Source organism: Lates calcarifer, linkage group LG6, assembly GCF_001640805.2.
Source record: "Lates calcarifer isolate ASB-BC8 linkage group LG6, TLL_Latcal_v3, whole genome shotgun sequence".
Lineage (NCBI taxonomy): Eukaryota > Metazoa > Chordata > Actinopteri > Centropomidae > Lates > Lates calcarifer.
The window spans coordinates 18052671-18073246 of record NC_066838.1 but is presented as its reverse complement, the minus strand read 5'-3'; the positions used below and the strand labels follow the sequence as shown (position 1 = coordinate 18073246).

The following is a 20576-nucleotide window of genomic DNA, read 5'->3' as shown; positions in this document are numbered from 1 at the left end:
TTGCCACAACCTTACTTGGTCTGGTATGACCAGTTAGCAAACTTTATATCCCTGTAGCTGATATCACTAAATAACTTTGCTCACTCAGTGTTTAAGGTAATTAGCCAGACAGATTGTTTTGTTTGTTTTAGTTTTGTTTCCTGGGCTTTTGTGATGTGTAGTTGAGATGATAAAGGACAGTGTTTGGGGATATGGATTTTATTTGTCTTTACTGTGGATGCAGTACAAACGTAAGAGTGTGTCTTCCAGATAAACTACCTAAAGTAGAGCACCTCCACTGTACAGGGTGTATGTGTACGAGTGGAGTGTGTGTCACTGTACCGCCTCCGGCAAGAGACAGATGTCCCACACTACAAGTGATAGCGCCTCCAGTGATAGCAACACTCTGAGGGGGTCTTTAGATTGGGGGGAGTGAAGTGGGTGTAAAAGGATGCAGAAATGTATTTGAAATGTGTGTGTGTGTGTGTGTGTGTGTGTGTGTGTGTGTGATTGTGTGTATGTGTGCTCTGATTAAAAGCAGACGGCCCCCTTAAGGCTCTTATCAGCTGCAGCCTTTCTGTTTTCCCTGACTCCCTTTCTGTCCTACTAAAGCACCTATAAACCACCACCCATGCATGTTCACACACACACACACACACACACACACACACACATCCTTGTACACCTATCTTTGTGGGAACCCATCAATGACATAATGCACTCCCTAGCCCCTTCTCCTGTGTTAACCATTACAACTGGATTCCTCCCCCTCACCTAAAACAAACCAAACAGCCATTTAAACTTGTGGGATTCAGCATTTTACTCTCCACAATACTGTCTGACCCCACAAGTATAGTGGGCTCCCATTTTTCAGACCTCAAGAATATAATAAAACAATCCCACAGACACACACACACACACACACACACACACACACACACACACACACACACACACACACACATTATTTGCACACTCTCTCTGCTTGACCTAACACTGACAGTAAATACTCTATGACACTGCTCACCTCAAGTCATAATGACCACACACACACACACACACACACACTAAATACACAGTCAGGCTTGCACTCTCAGGGCCTCTCAGTGGACACAGCGGTTAAACACACATTCTCAATCACGTCTCTGTCAAAGAGAAATATGTCCAGAAGAAAAGACCAGTTTCAGTGGGAGTGATAGAGAAGGACTGAATGAGTGGAGCAAGCGGACACAGACAGACGAGGAAAGAGGAAAAAAAAAAGAGAAAGACACAGGGAGAGACATAAAGGCAAATAAAACACAGAAAGAGTGCGTGTTTGAGAGAGCGAGAGTGTGGTTGAGAGACATAAAAAGACTGAGAGAAACTGAGTGAGAGGGCAGGTTTAGGTGGTTTTGTCCTACTGGGCTGTTTGGTGAGACTGGAATGCTATCGTCTGGTTGTCATTAACACTTTGCCTAGTGACCACTTTGAAGGGGTCACGGGAGCACTGTCTAAACACACTCACACACACAAACACAGTCACACGGATTATTTGGAAAAACACACAAACTGATCCAGCACACGAACATCACATCCTGAATAAAGACCTCTTAGAGCTGAAACTTCCTCTACACTGATAAGGTAAATTTCCACCGAAAATAACTGTGAATTTTTGCCACATTTACCTTGATAATGATAATGTAGCAACAATTTTCTTTTTACAAAATCCATGGATATTTCTTGTGTTATGTCAGCTTGTTTTTAATATGTTTGTCCTTATCTATTACAGTAGGACTAGTTATAGGGTTACTCCAGTGATGTAGCATCGCACTACTCAGACTTAGTAGAGACACACTTTAAAAAAATATTGGTCTAAACTGAAGTGGCAGAAATTGTGATAGTCTGACTTTTACTCTAAAAATGTTTAATTCTACATTTCCCATAATGCAACTTCAACCATTAGACACTACCTGACTGATCATGCTCACATCTTTCAAACTTTTAAGTGTGTAACACATGCTCTTTGTTAAAAAAAAAAAAATGCATCAAGCTAAATTCAGACAATTTTAAAATTGCAACATGACTAAATCTAAAGATGAATATTGTCAATAATTCATTCAATTTGGCAGAGCTGAAGTGATTCATTGATTAACTAATTAACTGACTGAAATTAATCAGCTATTAACTATTTTGTCAATTTCTAATTAATTTCTAACCGTCACTTTTCGAGCAAAGATTTCCAAACATTCCCAAGTTCACACCTCACACTAGTGATAATTTGCTGCTTTGCTTTGTCTTGTGTGATAGTAAATTGGGTTTTGGACTGTTGGTCGGATAAAACAAGCAGTGGGAAGGTATAACCTAGACAATTAATTGAGTATTCAAGAAAATATTAGCCAGCTTAATCAATAATTGCAGCTCTAAAATCTGGTTTATTGTCGAGCCCTTCGGCAGCATCCAGTCATGCTGCTGGCTTCGTCTCAGCTTGTTGTGTGTGCTGTAATCAGCTGAACATATCCTCCACTGACATCTGTAGAAAATTTGTTTTTGCTCAAGTAATGAAATTGCACACTCGCATGCTTAAATAGCTTGAGATGGCAGATTATTGCCATTAATGTCTAATAACACTCATCCATGCAGATGAAAAAATTTGACCAGTTTTAAAGATTTCAGCTTTAGTGATGGCTTTTTTTTCTATGAAGCAGAAAACAAAGAGACTCCACTATCTAGTTTCATTGAGGAGATGTGACTCATAAGACCCTCTTTAGGGATTATTAAAAAAAACAGCTTGAAGTGATTAAAATCAGATAGAGTATAGCAGCTCCGCAGTTTGCAGCCCATTTCTCATCCTGTGAGAATGGCACTTTGCTCATTATCACCTTCAACAAACCACCATCTAATTTCACACTCCTGGACCTCACCGAGCACCGAGGCCACGTTGCACATATTGGGTGCAGCCTTGCACACATGTACCTGCAACTGCTGCGTTCACACCTCCAGACCGCTTTCAAAAAGTGAACAAAAGGGACACACCCAAATGGTTTCAATCTTAAGGAGTCAGTCAAACACACACACACACACACACACACACACACACACACTGATGCCCTTCTAAGCCTAAGATCTGCCCATCAGATAAAGTGGATCCTATGACATGGTCCAACATGCAGGAGGAAGCCAGCTGGTTTGCCTCCAGTTATGAGAAAACCCTCTTTGTGACCAGGCCATACAAGTCGCAGTCCTTCACAAAAACAAACATCAACATGACCAGGCAGACACACACATCCAATTTCCTTTGGCTTAACGTTTACAGCATATTAATTCCACATTTGATCCTGCACTGAGAAACCCAGAGCAAGCCAAACACACAATAAGCCCTCTGAGAGGACGTGTTTGCAATATTTACCAACTGAGGCCTAAATAGGAAGCAGAGGAAAAAACATGAGAGGAAGACTTTAGGGACAAAGAGGAAAGGCCTTTGAGACCAACAGAGTGGAGGAGCTTTGCAGTCTTTCACCTTCCAGCTATGTGCGCACATCTACAATACCACAGGGACATCAGCTGACATTTGGCAGTTATTTGAGTGATACAATAGCTTGGCAGAGCCATATGTTTACAGACAGCTATAATTGGAGTTTATTGGTATTCAGGTCTCATTAAGGAAGGACATCACATAGCCAGTGAATGAAGGTCTGAGCACTGGTGGAAGAAGTCCTCAGATCCAGTATAGTACTCAAATAAAAATACTAATACCACCATGTAAAAATACTCATTTACAAATAGTACAAGTCTGCAGAAATCCTGCAGAAAAATGGTCCCTGGGACTGACATATTACTGGATATAATTATAATTATCAGATTGTTTATACACCGCATCACTGTGTGAGTGGCATTTTACTGTTGGTCTGGTCAAGATGGAGCGAGTTTTAACTACTTTGTATACAATTCAATGGCTTAATCCAGTGGGTCCCAACCTAGGGGTCAGCCCCCTCCAAAGGGTCACAAGATAAATCTGAGGGGTCATGAGATGATTAATGCAGTACCTACTACACACATTTGAATTCCTGTTTTTGCACTTTTTCAGATCAAATCCATGTGTTTTTGTGAATATAGTAGAGTTTTACCTCTTTGTGGCCTCAAACTGTTTTTTAATATAAACCATGTGAGACGTTTAGAGGGGAAATGTCTCTTTGGTGCTAACAAGTCATAGTGATCTGAAACTTGACAAGGGGCCCCGGCTAGACACTGCTTTTTGTTAGGGGTCTCAAACGAAAAAAGGTTGAGAACAACTGGTTTTTAAAAGCTTATCTTAAAAAAAAAAAAAATGTATATGAATTTTTGTGAAATCATAATCTGTAAAATAACTAGTAGTTATTTCTAGCAGATAGCTGTAATGGGAGTAAAAAGAAGAGAGTGTAGTGCAATATCAAATGGAGAGAAATTGATATGTTAAGTAGGATAAAATGAAAACACTCAAGTAAAGTACCTCAAAATTACACTTAAATAAAGTACTTGAGTAAATGTACTTAGTTATTTTCATCCACTAAGTGAATGAATTTGGAGGTAAGGCATCGCTGTAAGTTGGCCAAGCTTCACAAAACTCTGAATAAATCAAAAATTTGAGATAAACAGTTGCGACAATAGATGTGTGACTCACGATGTCTTGGGGTGTATTGCTCCCGTCCTCTCGCAGTCGTAGATTATGAAGCTCCCAGATACCACAGATGTGCCATTCACTTTTATCGCCACAGAAACAGTCAGATGATCTGGAGAAACAAAGGCATGTGAACAAAGCTCCATGTGTCAAACATTCGAGATGGTATCACTGTCATAACACAAGCTAGACGGTGAGACATCCTCAAGCTGGACAAATAGGAAAGGGGAAATTACATTTGCTGTAAAGCAGCTCGACATGCTGTAAATGATAAAGTGAGTCACATACTGTAACTGTACTTGTACTTGTGTGGAAAAATATAGCTGGCGGCATTGGTATGGAGCCAAATGCAGGCCTGTTTGCAGTCTCACCTGTGCCAGGGGGGATTGGTTGGTAGTTTTCTCGAGGGAGCAGGGGACAGGTCTGGATCTGAGCGGGACCGTAGTCCAGGTGCACCGTGACAGCTGTAGAAACACCCGGCCCATATTCACACTCCACCCGGGAGCCGACCAGATCAGGAACGCTGCCGTTTATCAGGATGCCGACATCCTACGACAGGAACAGATATAGGAGCATAAATATAATAACGGGCTGATCCTGATCTTGACTGAAATTAATTACAAATTCTGTTCCACATGCCCACACACAAATTCAAATCCAGTATATGTACAGTTAGTCTTTGGTAGAGGGCAAAATGGCACTGGCATTACTTCAAGCTCGTTCAGGAGTTCAGGCAGAGAAACAGAAAAACTAATGTGCAATGAAGAAACAGATGGCACGGTGCTACATTCACATCTAATTCTGGCTATGTGATGAAGTATGACAGACGTATAATGAGAAACATAGCACCTCACTGACATGACTGGATTTCAGCTGAATGATTTCAATGTGGGAAAAAAAATAGGAGGGGGAGGAAGAGAGATAAAGCAAGGAGATATGTTCTGTGGCTCAGCAGATACGAGCTGAAGTGGCTGGTAACATGTGCTAACAAGTCTCAAAAATCTGCTCCATTGTTAAGCGGAACTGATCATTTCCCAGCTAAGGCCCTGACTTCCTGCCTGCTGCTTCCTGTTTAGGGGAGACAACCTTGAGCCGAGCTTCCTGTGACTCTAAAGGATGCCTGTGGATCAGGGGCAGCTGGTGGATCTATTACAGAGCTGCCGACCTGACCTACATAACAAGCAAATATCCACAATTAACGAACCAATTAATGACCTGTCGTCTCTCAGCCTCGTCTAATCATGAGCTGTAATTAAAGGTCAAATATATTCCAAGTGTCAGAATTCAGTGAGCTAATTATCATATTGTTTTTATGCTTCTGTTACATGAGAGACTGACTGGAAAAAATGATTGAAAACAACAGTTTACATGTCATAGCTGAAGTATAATGCAGGTGCTCTTTTTGCCAGAATATATAGTCCTGTCTGGTTCCATTAAAATCAAACTGATGGTGTTATGTAGCACTCAATATTTTACTCTGCTTCTCTGATCCATAACCTAAAAGGATATAGGATAAGTGTTTAAAATGACAGATTGTGACAGGAGCTGTTCATCACCGCTCTTCGTCTGAAAACTCTTTCAACTTGGGCAAATAACTCCCACTTTTCATTTGCACTACAGGGAGTCATGTTAACATGACTGTAATCATGTAGCTCATGTCCTTGATAATATTAATTGTTTTGTTCCTAATTTGAGAATCTCTGCAATATGCCATAAGTTAATACTGTAATAATACTGAAAGCAACAGTATGATGTAAGCAGGAAATGATAATCAACATGCACTAATAGACTGCAGTCAGACTTTTGGCTTTGACTGCAAATTGCTTTAAAAAATGGCAGAGCAAAATGTTTCCATTCTTTTCTTCTTTTTCAGAGACTCTCTTGGAGCTGTCTCACCACTGTCAAGAATCTAGCTAAAGAAAACTGAAGTTTTCCCTTTTATAGTTTGCATCAAAAGCCAATAATTTGTGTCTCAAACACAAATACTGTAGGTGGCAGTCTAACAGAAATAGCCTGCTAATACATATTTTTTTCCTTAGGCAAAAACATTATTATTAGAAGCTATGGAGCAACATTGGCATTCATTTAGAGTCTGTTTTTAGCTACCTGATGAATGTAAGTCCAATATTCACTTTGTTTTTGGTCTCCACAAACTCCTGAGGGAAATATGTGGCTCTCTAGCTGAATACCAAATACTCCATTGTGTTCACTGCTGTGTCTGTGTGCCCTTTGGTGACAGCTTGGCTTTGGTGGTTTCTATCTATCTATCTATCTATCTATCTATCTATCTATCTATCTATCTATCTATCTATCTATCTATCTATCTATCTATCTAGCACATACTGTACAAGGTTGGGGCAGTGGGAGCACAGCTGCAGGAGCAAACAGTGTTGGCATGACTTTATCAGCAGGGTAATAATAATACTGTGTATAATTATAGTGAGAGGTGTCAGGTTATACAGGTGGTCATGAGACATGAGACATCCTATTTCATCAGCTCAAAATAAACTGCCCTCACTGACCATAACAACAGTCATGTGTATTTGACTCATGAAAAGGGGCGTGATGGAAACAATAACATGAGGTCAGCTGATGATACCTTGATGTCTGCAGAGATGCTGATCTCTGGGGGTGTCAGGGTCATGGATGGACACTGCTGGGGGCCTTCGCCCATGCTGATCCAGGAGCGTGCCAACAGCCCCTGAGCGCACTCCTTCTGGATGGTACATCTGGACAGAAAGTAACAGAATAAAAGTCAAATCGGGGGATATCATATTTATCAGATCATATCTATGATATTTCAGTTTCTGCACCATATATGTCATGGTAGATTTATGCTGAAAAAGTCAAGAAACCAGCATCCAGAAGTTAATAACTATCAACACATTTTCTTGTTAGTCTGCACAAAAAACTTGGCTGCAGCTGAGAAGTTGGCCTAACTTTCTAGGGGTTAGATTTTCCATCAGCACGTCTGTGCCATATCAAGATATGATCATCTCCTATATAGTAATTGCTTGTCAAAGCTAGAGCTGGTGATCGAGACGCAATCAGCCTCTGGACTGCCACACTGGTGTGTGAACGCAGGTCAACATTTTAACCACTGTGAGGAGAGCACGAACTTCTGTGTTTTCATTTCATTTCAAGACTTGACGAATTCTCACCGTTGGGTTTTATGGTCTGCTTCCCACAGATTTATGAGGTGCTGTGGTCTCCTAATGTCACATTCAGACCTCGGCTGTCAGTTTGTCTGGCTCAACACAAGAGACTACTTGACTCCAGGTCACACACATTGCTATGGCAACCCATCCTGCAGGCACTAAGATCAGGGGCCAGTTGCTGATAGTTGAATGAAAATAAATAAATAAAAAAAAACCTACTCACTTTTTATCTGTGTGGACCAGTGGTGCATCCATGAATGTGTGTTTGTGTGTGTGGATAGCATAGAGCATAATACAGTATGTGTGTGTCTGTGTGCATGTGTGTGCCTCTTTGTTAGTATAATGAATGTGTAGGACAGAAGGATTGTAAGAGGGCATTCAACAAGCAAGGTGGCCTCACACTCTGACTTCTGCTTCACTAATGAACTTCACCGGCTGTTGGCACAGAGTTCAGTTCATCTGCAGTGCAGACTGGAAGGACAAAGTGACCTCAGAGTAAGGAGAGACCAAAGAGGCCCCATTTAGCAACATCCGAACACACCACATAATGAATTTGGCACATCCCACTTCCCTCTCACACGTTCACAGTTGTTTTAAAATATAGTGTGTGTCTGTGAACCCCGCAAGTGCGAGTGTTTGTGTCCAGGGAAAGTGAATGTCCAGATTCTCAGTCCAATTGGCACTGAGGGACTGAGGGGGGCCATGAGGTCAGCTGCTGAACTAAAAATAGAACTGAGCGGCTCTGCAAGCCGCACAAAAATCCCCTCGAAACAAACAAACTCATAAACTCTGAACAGATTCTCAGCAAACTCAGCGGTTTTACTACAGTAGATTTACAGATAAACAGTCTAATCAGCAGAAATTGTACTACTTGTTTAGCTATTGATTTAATTTTGATTTTGAAAGCAGTTCTTTGAGTGTAGCTGGGAACTGCTTGAAACTGCTGACAACATTATACATGAGTTTCTGTACCAATACTAATCCTTTCTATGAAACTGCACAACTTGTCAGTCGGTTTGCCCAACACTTTGGTCTAGACTGAAATGTCTCAACAACTTTTGAATGAATTGGCACAAAAGTAAAAGTTTGCACAGAGATTCATGGTCCCCAGAGAACGAACCCTAATCACTTTGGTGATCTCCTGACCTTTCATCCAATGCCATCATCAGGTAAAAAAAAAGTGCTATAGACCTAAACTTGTTTTGTTTATTCATATCATGACATTGTCATATCACAACAATCAGGCCTAAATAGACACATACTGTATATCAAACCAAAGACTATGTAAACCGACCTAAGAACTGAAAGTTAGCATTCAACGCTAACATTCAACGCTAACTTTCACTACTTACACATTTTGGTGCCTGCTCAGAAGTACTAATGTTCAATACACCAGCCCTGTCTTTGAGACTGTAAGTACAAACATTTGTGATGTGTACATGTGTTTTGAGATATATACATTTTATTTCGAGATCATGGAGTAAAACACAACTTGGGTTCCAATGGGTTAAAAGTGCCTTCCTTGTTTTCTGTGTAGGAGAATATATTTAGATTATCCAGTAAACTCTAGATTTTATCTTTAAGTACTGAATACCTCATAAATGCCACTTGGTATAAACTGAAGCAGGCATTCAGGAAACTTCATCTTACCATTGCAAAAAGAAAAAGACATGCAGTCTCAGATGAACATCAACAAACAGCATGTGAGTTATAACAACTGGCCAGCAAATGCACTAAGTCACTCATATAATGATATTTCTTCCTTTCTCTGTTTTTTTTCTTCTTAAAATGCATTCATGACTTGTCGGCTAACTCAAACAACAATTTGATCAAGCGCAGCAGTGAGGAATAATGAATTCAAAACACTTTTCTTTTTTCACAGCAGACACACACCATAGACACAAAGATACTCCTCACCTGCCTCACAGCAGCACGCTGACTTTAAAAGCTCTTCAAACAGCTCCTTAAAGTAAACAGAGTCAATATATGCAGCTAAAATATGACCCGAGAAAACTCATCACCTCCTAAGTGTCTGTACGTCAGATAAGGTGGGAAGCCAGTGAGACTGTTAAACAGCAGGAGAACATATGAGCTTGAAACCACACACAAACACACACAAACACACACACACACACACACACACACACACACACACACACACACACACAGAGACACAGATACACAGAAAGTCACTGTGAGACAAGCACATGCAGATAGGCATGATAATCTGTGAATAGCAAAGACTGCACATGACGCGTAATTTGATTCAAATAAAGATATTAAAGTACTTTCTTGTGACATGTGGCAGATTAAGCCAGCTCCAGCAGGAAAAGAGTGATCAAGGACTAAGCTTTATCTCTGGCAGAGGAACTAGCTCTCCCTTTTTTCAGACAACAACGCAGATTCCAACAAGCGAACAGACATGTTTTCATGCTCACTCTACATGCAGACGTGCTGAGAGACGTCAGAGCCATGCATAAAATCAAACAGGCACCCACAGAGACAGTAGTGGCTTTACAGATTGTAGATCGTTTTCTAGTGGTCCTTTTTTTCTCCTCCTTTTCTGAGTGACTGTAGTTGTATCAGACAGTGAGGTGATGGAGGAGACCATCCACCCCCACACATCAACCTCCTGATCCCCCAGGCTCTGAGGCCACAGCGCGGGCCCAACGGCCGGCATGACTGGCCAAACAGTGCATCAAACACACAAATACACACACACGCACATGACATCAGCTCCCTGGCCTCCGAGAGCCAGACAGCCACACACACTCATGCTGACACTTACACACAGGCTTACACACTTTGACATTTCCTTGTCAAAAGAACCAGTGTGCACTCTCCCTCCCACCACCATCATCACAATCAACGCTCCTTTGTAGAGGGATAGAGAGGAGGACAAGGGCACTGGGGGGAAGAGGAGACAAGGACTAGGGAGACAGAGAGGGAGGTTGAGAGAGGGATAACTAAATTCACAAAGCTACTGGAAAATACGAGGGCAAGACAGGAAAAAAAAAGAGGAAGCCAAAGACAGAGAGAGAATCACGAGGGTAAAAAAAAATGCAGTGAAGCGAGAAAGGGACTGGGATAAAGAGACGACAGATAGATAAATAAGGAGAAGAGACAGGGAGATGACAGCGAGACAGTCTGACCACACATATACACACACACACACATACACACAAACACACAACTCTCATCAGTTCCACTCTTCCAGCTCTGAATGGCCCCTGGCCATGCCAGAGCCTCCAGAGCTGCAGCACAACTCATCACAAAATTCACTATCTCATCTGATCTGCTTTAATCACCAAGCAACCGACCAACTCTCACACACAAACACACACACATACACACACCAACACAGAGACAAACAACACACAAACAAACACAGCTCGACACCACACATATTCTCCCTGAAAGCCAGTGAGCGCAGAGCCAGAGAGCCGGTTCTGACAGAGCCACATTAATCACAGTGTGCTCTCGCTCGCTCACAGTAACACTTCAGCCAAGTCACTCCTCGCTGGGGCGCTCCCAGCCTGTCGCTCCCTCCCTAAACTACCAAAGAACCAGGGGACCGCTCCAAACAATGATGTTACTCCCCCAGTCTGAGGCCTAATGAAAAGCAAATCAATTCTGCTCGATCCAACAACAGCCTTCCAACCCCAAAACACACTCTGTTACTGCCAAGACTCATTCAGCCGGGCGACATTTTGAAATTGAGAATGAGGATGATGAAAACCAGCAAACGAGCCTCAGTGGCTTCATTGATTCAGATGTTAAAAGTATCAAAAAGACAAGCTCAAAGCTTTTTCACTACGGCATCAATCTGATCCTTTATTGCTTCAAAACGAGCAACAACTTAAGTCAATCAGTCATATAAACAGCTCCAGCTGGAATCACTGTTTAAATGAGGACAATAAAGACAGTAGACATGTTGACATTTTCTCAGCATATTGCGTCAAAAAGCATGTGGCATGTCCGTGACACCAAAACATATGATAGTTTGATTGAATTATGTTTTCTCTGGCAGCAGAAGAGAGGCCGGGGAGGGACGGAGAAAAAGTCTGAGGACAGTTAACTGGATAGATAGAGAGAGTGGGAAACAAAAACTGTGTGTGTGCATGTGTGTGTGCGTTTGTGTTGTTTTGTTTTTTACCTGTTCTCCAGAGTACACCAGCCACAGTGGGCGTCGCCTGCTCCCAAACAGTCACTGCAGCTCTTCCACTGGTCACATTCAGCCACTCTCACCCTCAGCATCTGTGTGCAACACAGCACAAAGATAAAACACACACACATGCAGTCAATTTAAAACACTTAAGAAGGTATATCAGATGAAGCCAACAGAGTTTCAACAGTATTAGACCATAAGCACAGAACTAGCGCTGAAACAAACGACAGAACATCAGTCAAGAATTTTTACAATCAATTTATCGTTTAAGTCGTTTATCAAACACAGTTGTTAAACATTCCCTGGCTCCAGCTTCTCAAATGTGTTGTGACTGACTGCGTTAGTCTCTTTTATGTCATTGTAAATTTAATATTCTGGGGTTTTGGACGGTTGGTAAGATAAAACAAGCAATTTAAATTTGTCATCTTGAGCTCTGGCAAAACATGACAGGCATTTACAGCCTTTTCTGACATTTTATTGACCAAACGATCAATCAGCGACCAACGATTAATCCCTCTCAGTTATAATACGTAAGGGTTCAGTCCTGATTGATTTGGTGACACACTTGGCTGCTGATAGTATCTGCAAGCACAGTTTAATGACTACATGTCCCAAAATTCTGGAGGCAGCAAACACTTCTTGAAGCAGATATTTTGTCTGAAATATAACAGAAAGGAGACTAGTGTATCTGTTTACAGTGCAGCCAAACTGACATTGTAGTTGTTGGTGTGCAGTTTGAGCTGACAGAGAAATATATCATATAGAAAGGTATCATAGAATTTAAATACATTTAAAGGTAATTACTGATAAAGGTCAACCATGAATAGAATAAAAAATGAGTTTTGAAGAAAGTGTTACTAATAACAGTATATGTTGCATTCCCACTCCAGCATGCTATAGATCATCATGTTTGCCATGTCAGTGTCTGAAAAGAGCTTCGTCTTATCAGTGTGCATATGAAACCATCAGTTTCTGGCTTCTGAGGCAGGAAGCACAGTGATTTGATCTCACCACAGTCAACCTAACAATCAGGTGCATTTGCAGTGCACAACAGGACTGCTGGAGGTGCAGCCACATCCTGTCATAAGTGCGACTTGTTATGAAACATACTGGTTTGGAAATTCAGCACTGAAACCCATTGAAATCCATTGAGAGTCTATCTACGTAGCTTTCTTTGCCACATATATAGATTCACTAGATGCGAAATGAGGTCTGATTGTGACTGTTACAATCCTGCTTCATGCTGACATCAATAAATCAGTGACAGAGGTGGAGAGAATCAACAAACATCTTGAGACCAGAGCCTCGCCTTGAGCCACATTCTTACATGGTGCGAGGTCATGAGATAAAGGAAGTTCCTGTCGTTGGGGTCAAAGGTCATGATGTGGTGGACTGCTTCACTGGCTGGCAGCTTCAGCTTCCACTGATTGCCCAAGGTCATGTTCGGCAGGAGGGTCAGCTGTGAGAAAAAAAGAACACACAGGTTGGACGGCAGCATTTGGAACAGATGCAGAATAAATATGTTCACAAGGTTAATTCAACAAGGAAAAGTCAACTCAACTCATACAGAGGAATGTCTCAGATATTAAGAATTGCTCAATATAACCACAGTTGCTTTCTGTTCATCTCGCTGCTCAGGTATCATGCTCAGCAACACCTCAGAAGAAGCAGGCTTCCTAATCCACTTCCTGCATCAGTATTTGGCAGGTGTTTCACGCCAGTGGCTTTCACAACTTTGAGGCTACTGCTACCAACAATGAGCGCTGATTTGTTTTAGCAACATAACATACTGTTTTATATGGAAGCCTGATGGAGCTACATAAGACAGCACCAAAAGCTCTCATGAAATTAATGTCTAAAAAATAGAATCCAGATTTAATAAAGTGTATTTACCTTTTATTTCAAAGTATTTGTTACATGCTCAACCTCCTCAAATATATTTCATGAGGTCCTTTGTTCAAGTGGTGTGCCTAATCTTGTCCCCCCCCTCGAAGCAGTGATTTATCTACACTCTGGCCTTCCTACAACTCAAGATAATAAAACGGGTGACATGTTCTCACGTATGCACAAACATACAGGCGCACACACAGAGCCGCGTAGAAAAACAAACTGTGCCGAGTGAGACTTCCTGTCACGCAGTCAGTGAAAGCTCTTATTTCTGCGATTTGTCGGGTCTCCCTTCAAATGGAGACATCCTGCCATCCTGAGGAACTGGCAGACTGACCGGCATCTGGAGACAAGCACAGGCTCTGTCGCTTCTCCATCCGCTGAACACACAAACACGCTTGTCACGAGAACAGTCACACACACACAAGTGCGTACACACACACAAAAACACACAAGACAAAACCATCACCACCCACTGAGACGTGCTGGTTACTGTTAAACCAGAGCAGACAGAAGCTTAGTAAACCATTGGCTTGTGATGAGAGGCATTATCTCGGCCTCCAAATATCACTGTCGTTTTTGTAACACCACCCACCTATACACAAACACACACACACACAAACATACACTCTTCTGCCTTAGAGATAGTAAGCAGCTGTGCTATGTCTTCACCCCACACCCCAGCGACTACAAACACACCAGCAGAGTGACACAGTGAGGAGTGAGTAAACAGCAGCCCACACACCTGGACAGGGAGCAGAACAGGAGCAGAAAGGAGGGGGAGGAAGAGGAGGAAGAAGAGGAGTGGTGAGGAGAGCAGTGGCATAGTGAGCCACCAGGTCAACCAACCAAACACCTGCTGTACTGGCAGGTCGCTCTGACTCTATTCTCTGTCTATCTGCCTGCAGATGAAAGACCCTATTCAACCAAGGAGTGCTCAGCTGTTGTGTGTGTGTGTATGTGTGTGGTTGTGTACCTGGTTGTAAAGCAGAGAGAATAAAGACAGATGGAGGTGGGGCAGAAGAGAAAGAGAACAAGAGAGAGAAATAGATAAAGTCTGTTTGTTTGCAAAAATGAATCAAAGGGCCTTTTATATTTGAAGCCGAGTAAAAGACAGGGGACAATGAGGCGATGAACTGAGGGGTGGAGGGGGAGGACTGGCTGAGGGAGGAAAATTGGACGAGAGTTAGCAAGATAAAGGCGGGCGCTGCGAGAGGCAGAAAATGGAAGTCAGCTGTAATGGGGAGGGAGAGACTTCATTAAAAAATGCATGTAATTACAAATTACTTCACTGAGGGCTCTCTCAAAGACAGTAAAAGAGGCCTAACTTAATCTCAACCACTGTTCCCCTGTGTTTAGTCTGAGCCAAACTCACAGTCAGAATCACATTACACACACTAACAGCACCATTAACCTCTGTAACAGCTCTATCCTCAGGGCACACACACACACACACACAGAGGCACACACACACACATGCACTGACGCTGCCACACACACAGATACATACACAAAGAAAGACACATAAACCTAAAAAGCATATAGCATGTTGTTGCCCAAGGTCACAGAAATACTACTGTACTGTATAACAAGGCTGACACACATGCTGAAAGAACACACATGTAGCCCATAATCACAGGGTATGCATTCATCTGAGTAAACACATGAAGTCACTAAACCACTTGCGCTGGTCAAAGTCAAACACCTAAAAACACAGTCAAACCTGCAATCAAGCAAACAGACATACACAAACACGCTCATGCACACAGTTGCTTACACCATGCCCGACCAGTGTTGTGCATCCGGTATAAACCATCCAAAAACCAATTACAGCGCGCTCAGCTGGGGCTGATGCAGTACCTTCATCTGGGGAAGAAAACAAGGAGCTCTTGTAGCGGGGGCCCGAGACAAAACACCCCCCTGTAGGAGAATGGGTTTTAATGTTGTAAAAAGGTACCAGGCTAATGCAAAACAACAGGGTCAGAAAGCTTTCAGAGTCAGTTTATGTTGTTTCCGCAGCTAGCTGAGAAGAAGCTTGTGGCGCTTGCAGGCAGGCAGGGCAGGCCGCTGCTTAGCAAGCCCAGTCAGGGGTGACTAGGAATGTGGCTGAGACAGAATTAAGGAATGCTGTTAATGAGACAGGAAAGGTTTTCACGAGCCGGACCCACTGCAGATGTTCGAAAGCTGGGGTCGCAGACCAACGCAGGGAAAACCGACTGAGTCATACGTCGTCAACCTGATCTTGTGAGAACAGCTTTCTGGTGATCTCTCAAACAGTACCCAAAGTCTGAGGAACATTAGAGCACATGATTACGGACTGCTGAATGGACCTGGATGGGTCATGGATGAATGGAGCGAAGGTTTGGGGGTGGGGGGGTTGACAGTGCTGAGAAACTAACAGATGAAAGCGGACATTCCTGCTTGTTCTGCCGGGGCTCTGAGTGTTTCATCACACACCTATGTTTGCTTTATTGAGAGTCAGCAGCCACATCAGAGCAATGCTACGTAACTGTTACTGTTATAGTTTTTCCAAGCTGGAGGGCTCGCTCACATTAAAAATATTAACTCCATCATGTGCTGCAACTGCGTTATGACCTGAGGTTAGTTTAGGAAAGTTTCACTCTTTGTTCTGTTACTGCATAAGTACTGATAGCATGTGTGTGTGTGTGTGTGTTCCCTCTTATGTGTCTCACCTTACGAAGTCGTCCATTACTGGTTCCCAGAAAAACCACAGTGTGGTTGTGTACATTGTCTACAGAGACTGAACTAAGGCCTGGGTATTCAATCAGAGGAATGGCCCTCAGGGACCTCCGTAGGGCCAGAGGGTGCTGCAGGTGGGCCGCACCACAGTCCAGCTGCTCGGACTGCAACTATAACAAAATGAGAGAGGCAGAGAGAGAGAGGGAGAGATCAGTTCTCATCAGCTTTCATATAGAGACATGCCATAAAGATTAGAAAACGGGCAAGAACAAAGCACAAAAAGAGTGCTGTGTGATGAAAGTGAAGTGGAAAACAAGAACTGATAGTAGCTATCACAACGGTGCTGCTCATTCTTCTAAATCACTTTTTAGACATCTCAGTGAATACTTGAAAAGGGCTTACAAGGGTCTTCAACACTCATAAGACTCTGCTTTTGTCAAATCCTCAGCAGGCAATGATAAAACATTAGTGCCACGCTTGGATGAGCATGAGGATCTATTGGGAATTCTCTGAATATTTTAGAGCATGCAGAGGCAAAAAAAAAAGAAAAAAAAGAATTAAGTGCAGTGGATATTTGTAGAGTCGTTTCCCACGGGCCCTTCTGCTCGCGGCCTTGTCTCTCTTATCATAAATTGTGTCTGGCTTTCCCTCACTGCTGGCCTTCAAACTGTTGACTACAAAAAAGATCACATTTCAGCGGTCATGGCACAAAAAAAAAAATGCTAAACTAAAGAAAGACTAACTTTATTCTGTGAGGGGGTAAGTAGGTTGTGTTACAAGCAAGAGAGGAAAAAAATCCACTCTAAACCACTTTGAACTGAGTAGTTGTCTATCTCAGAAAGGCCTGTGGGCCAATTGAGATAGTATTCAGAAAACTGGTCATGGGGGGAGTGGCCCCGGGGCCACAGCCAACAACACAGTGCCAGGGAGGAGGGCAACTTTCTGACCTGACAGCACAATGGTCACGGGACAGTCGCCTTTGACATCAGCTCTGTCAGTCAAAACCGCCACAATGAGAAGCTGGAATTTCACTGCATTCCTATGAAACTGTGCAAAGCTCTCTCTGCTTTTATTATCAGACACCATCCATGTAGAGGGAAAACAGAGAGGGCAAATATAGTACAAATAGCAGTATATGTTAGTATGGTAAATATAGTGTATATAGTTCCTTAAGGGCAAATATTTTTTTTGTATGTGACTGGAAAGCACACATTAAAAACTCAAGATAATATCTGACCATGTGTTTATGACAAAGCTGCTATTTATTCATCAACATTGTGCTAAATTTGTGGCTGAGTTCAAGTTAGCAGCAGACTCTCAATAAAGTGTCTGAGGTTAAACCGAAAACCATTGTAAACTTTTGACCCACTTCTCCCCTCATATTTGATAAGACACAACGCTGCTGGATGTGAGAGGAGTCTCACCCTTTCCCATAACCCCTCGGCGTGGCTCTTGTGGAGCATCTTTGCCAACTATCATGACCCCTTCTCGTGACATGGGAGATCCTCTGTTCAAGTCATGAGCCTCAGGGCTAAAGGGGATAACTTGCTTGCAAGCATAAACGGAAAACTGTTAGATGGATACAGCGAATTGTGACTGAGGTTTTCTTATTTCATGCAGCCTGAGCAACTGTAGAGGGCTGTAGCTTTCATTAATCTGACTCAGGAGCTGTATATTTGCCAAATATGATTAGAAATAGAAGGACTGTGACTCTGGGTTGCAATAGTAGAGGCCATGGAAAGGTGTTAAACACAACCTCCAGTTTTTTAATCTCTTTTAATCTTTGTTTAATAGGGATGTAGCTACTTTTAATCCAATATTGATTAAAAAATAAGGCATAGATAAGAAATCAAAACATAAATGAAATAATAAAGAACTACATTTTTTTTTACACAGTAGTTGAAAATATGTTGATGGGGTTCATAATGTGTCTATTGTTACCTTATTGTGACTGTTAGTCTGCTCCATAAAGATACTGACTCTTGTTTGAACTTCAGTCAAGTAGAACTATCTCAATTAAAAAGTTTCCTCCCACCTCAGTCTGTTAAACTGGACCTATAGACTAATTCCACTTGGTACCATGAAAATAAAGTAGACTAAAATAAACTAACTTAATGTTTAATATCGTTACGTTGACTAATAAACGAGATCTGTGTCCCTTACCACCAGGTTTCCCTTCAGGATACACGCCGCCCCGGAGCCCTGGATAACGCTGTCCAGCACTTGAACGTCGCTGCTGGGGGAGTTGGAGCAGTTCCAGCGGCCCTGTCGGATCTCCTCCTCGATGTCTCCGAACTTGAAAGCGCACAGAGCAGACTTTCTATCCGTCGGCTTCTCCTTGGAAAACACTCCGAACAGGTAAGGCTCCGTGGCGCCCTGCCCTTCGTCCGTGTGGATCTCCGCCGGGTACACGGATAGAAGCCGGTTGTAAATGTTCCCGTTAAATCCGCACTGTAGGGGCATCTGGATGTAGGATTCGGTGAGCTTCTTGCTCTCCGACCCGGAGGATTTTCGGGGGTTCTCGGTATCCAGACATATCCTGGCGAGGATGCTGTTGGGCTGGCTCTCCTTGTGGCCCGTTTTCGCGTCATTATTAAAGGCGATGTAGGAGTAAGACTTCTGGATGAAAGCGTGCACGAAGTTCAGCTTGTTTTTGGTTTTAACCTCTTGTTTGATCTTAAATACATTATCCTCCGAGGGGTTAATGTCATAGGTGAAAAGGTGCGATAAATCCTTGATGTTCAAGGAGCGGATGGCGATCTCCGGGGTGTTCTCGAAGCGCAGGTCCTCCTTGCTGTGATTCTTGGGGAAAAACTGGGTACCAGCCCCTGTGTACGTGGCCCCGACGAGCAGCCGGGTGTTTCCCCCGTGGCTCTTGAGGATGAGCCCAACGGTGGATGCGTTCGGGTGATTGGCAGCGATGTTGAGCATGCTGGGGAAAACAGTCTTCTCGCCCTGGGGTGGGAACTCCACCGCTATCTCCGAAATATTCTCCATTTTTCTGAGTTCACAGAAGCCCTGGTAAACGGATCCGCACACCACCACGACCCCTTGCTCTCGGTCCAGCTTAAGGAGCTTGTTGTAGTTGTCAGTGAGGGATTTAGGATGCTCGCACGGAGCCTGGGGCAGCTGTGGCGCATGGCACAACAGGTTGTCTTCCACCGGCCCGGTCCTCTTCTCCACCTCGAGGATCAAGGTGCCGTTCAGCTGGTAGACGGTGTTGACGGTGGCCAGGTAGACCTTTCTGGACACCGGGTCCACCACGAAGTTATTGGTCTGATTTGGAGACGCGAACGCCTGTTGGATGTGTAGCGCGCTGGCACTCCGGCGCGTCTCCAAAGTCAAGACGCCGAGGAGCAGAACAGCTATCTCTATCGAAGGAGGCATTTTTCCTTCTGACCGGCTTCCTCGTGTTCTGTGCCGTGGGGTGCATTGAGTAAAGACAAAATTGTGTGTTTGTTCCTACTGCGACAATCCGAGAGGAAAGGCTGTTTCCTGCTCAACGCCTAAACCCAGAATGACGCGATAAGCGAGTCGTGCTTCCTTTTTCAGGCTGCCTCCTCTGACTATCCCTCTCTGCCCACTGTGCAGCTCAGCAGCCTCTCTCCCGAGGCACACTGAGCCACAATGCCTCGTTGAGATTTTTATGATCTCTAAACAATAGACCACTAGAAACAAACAGTTTAAGTTGATTTTGCTCATGCGCAATTCCTGGACATTGTCACACCCGCACAAAGGTGAAACCAAACTTGTTATAAGTCGCGTTTTACTCAGGGTTATCCAATAACTGATTCATAAATAAAGCACTGACACTTAAATAGAATTTGGACTTTTCTGGGAACAGGGGCGCCAGCTCATTGAGGTGTGGCACTGCCTCCCTGCGATGCCATCTCCCATCAAAGCGATGTCAGGTCACTCAGCTGTGATCGATTATTGTACAATTATTAGATGTAGCTCATTAAATTTTTAGACGTAACTTGTCCTGAATGTCATTTTTCATTTTGCCCATCTGCATTTGAAATGTGTTCTTATCCATCTACAACATGAAACA

The 20576-nt window shown here is 43.1% G+C and overlaps 1 protein-coding gene across 1 annotated transcript in view; it reads right to left on the bottom strand.

Annotated features, from left to right (window-relative positions):
- The window catches only part of plxnd1 (plexin D1), a 61468-nt gene extending 41325 nt beyond the window's left edge, over positions 1-20143 (bottom strand). Inside the window, 7 exon segments of the mRNA XM_051071306.1 lie at positions 4616-4724; positions 4984-5161; positions 7212-7341; positions 11927-12027; positions 13266-13397; positions 16519-16695; positions 18689-20143. Coding sequence (XP_050927263.1) covers positions 4616-4724; positions 4984-5161; positions 7212-7341; positions 11927-12027; positions 13266-13397; positions 16519-16695; positions 18689-19912 — 2051 coding nt within the window. The 5' untranslated portion in view covers positions 19913-20143.
- Positions 20144-20576: the final 433 nt, after the last annotated feature.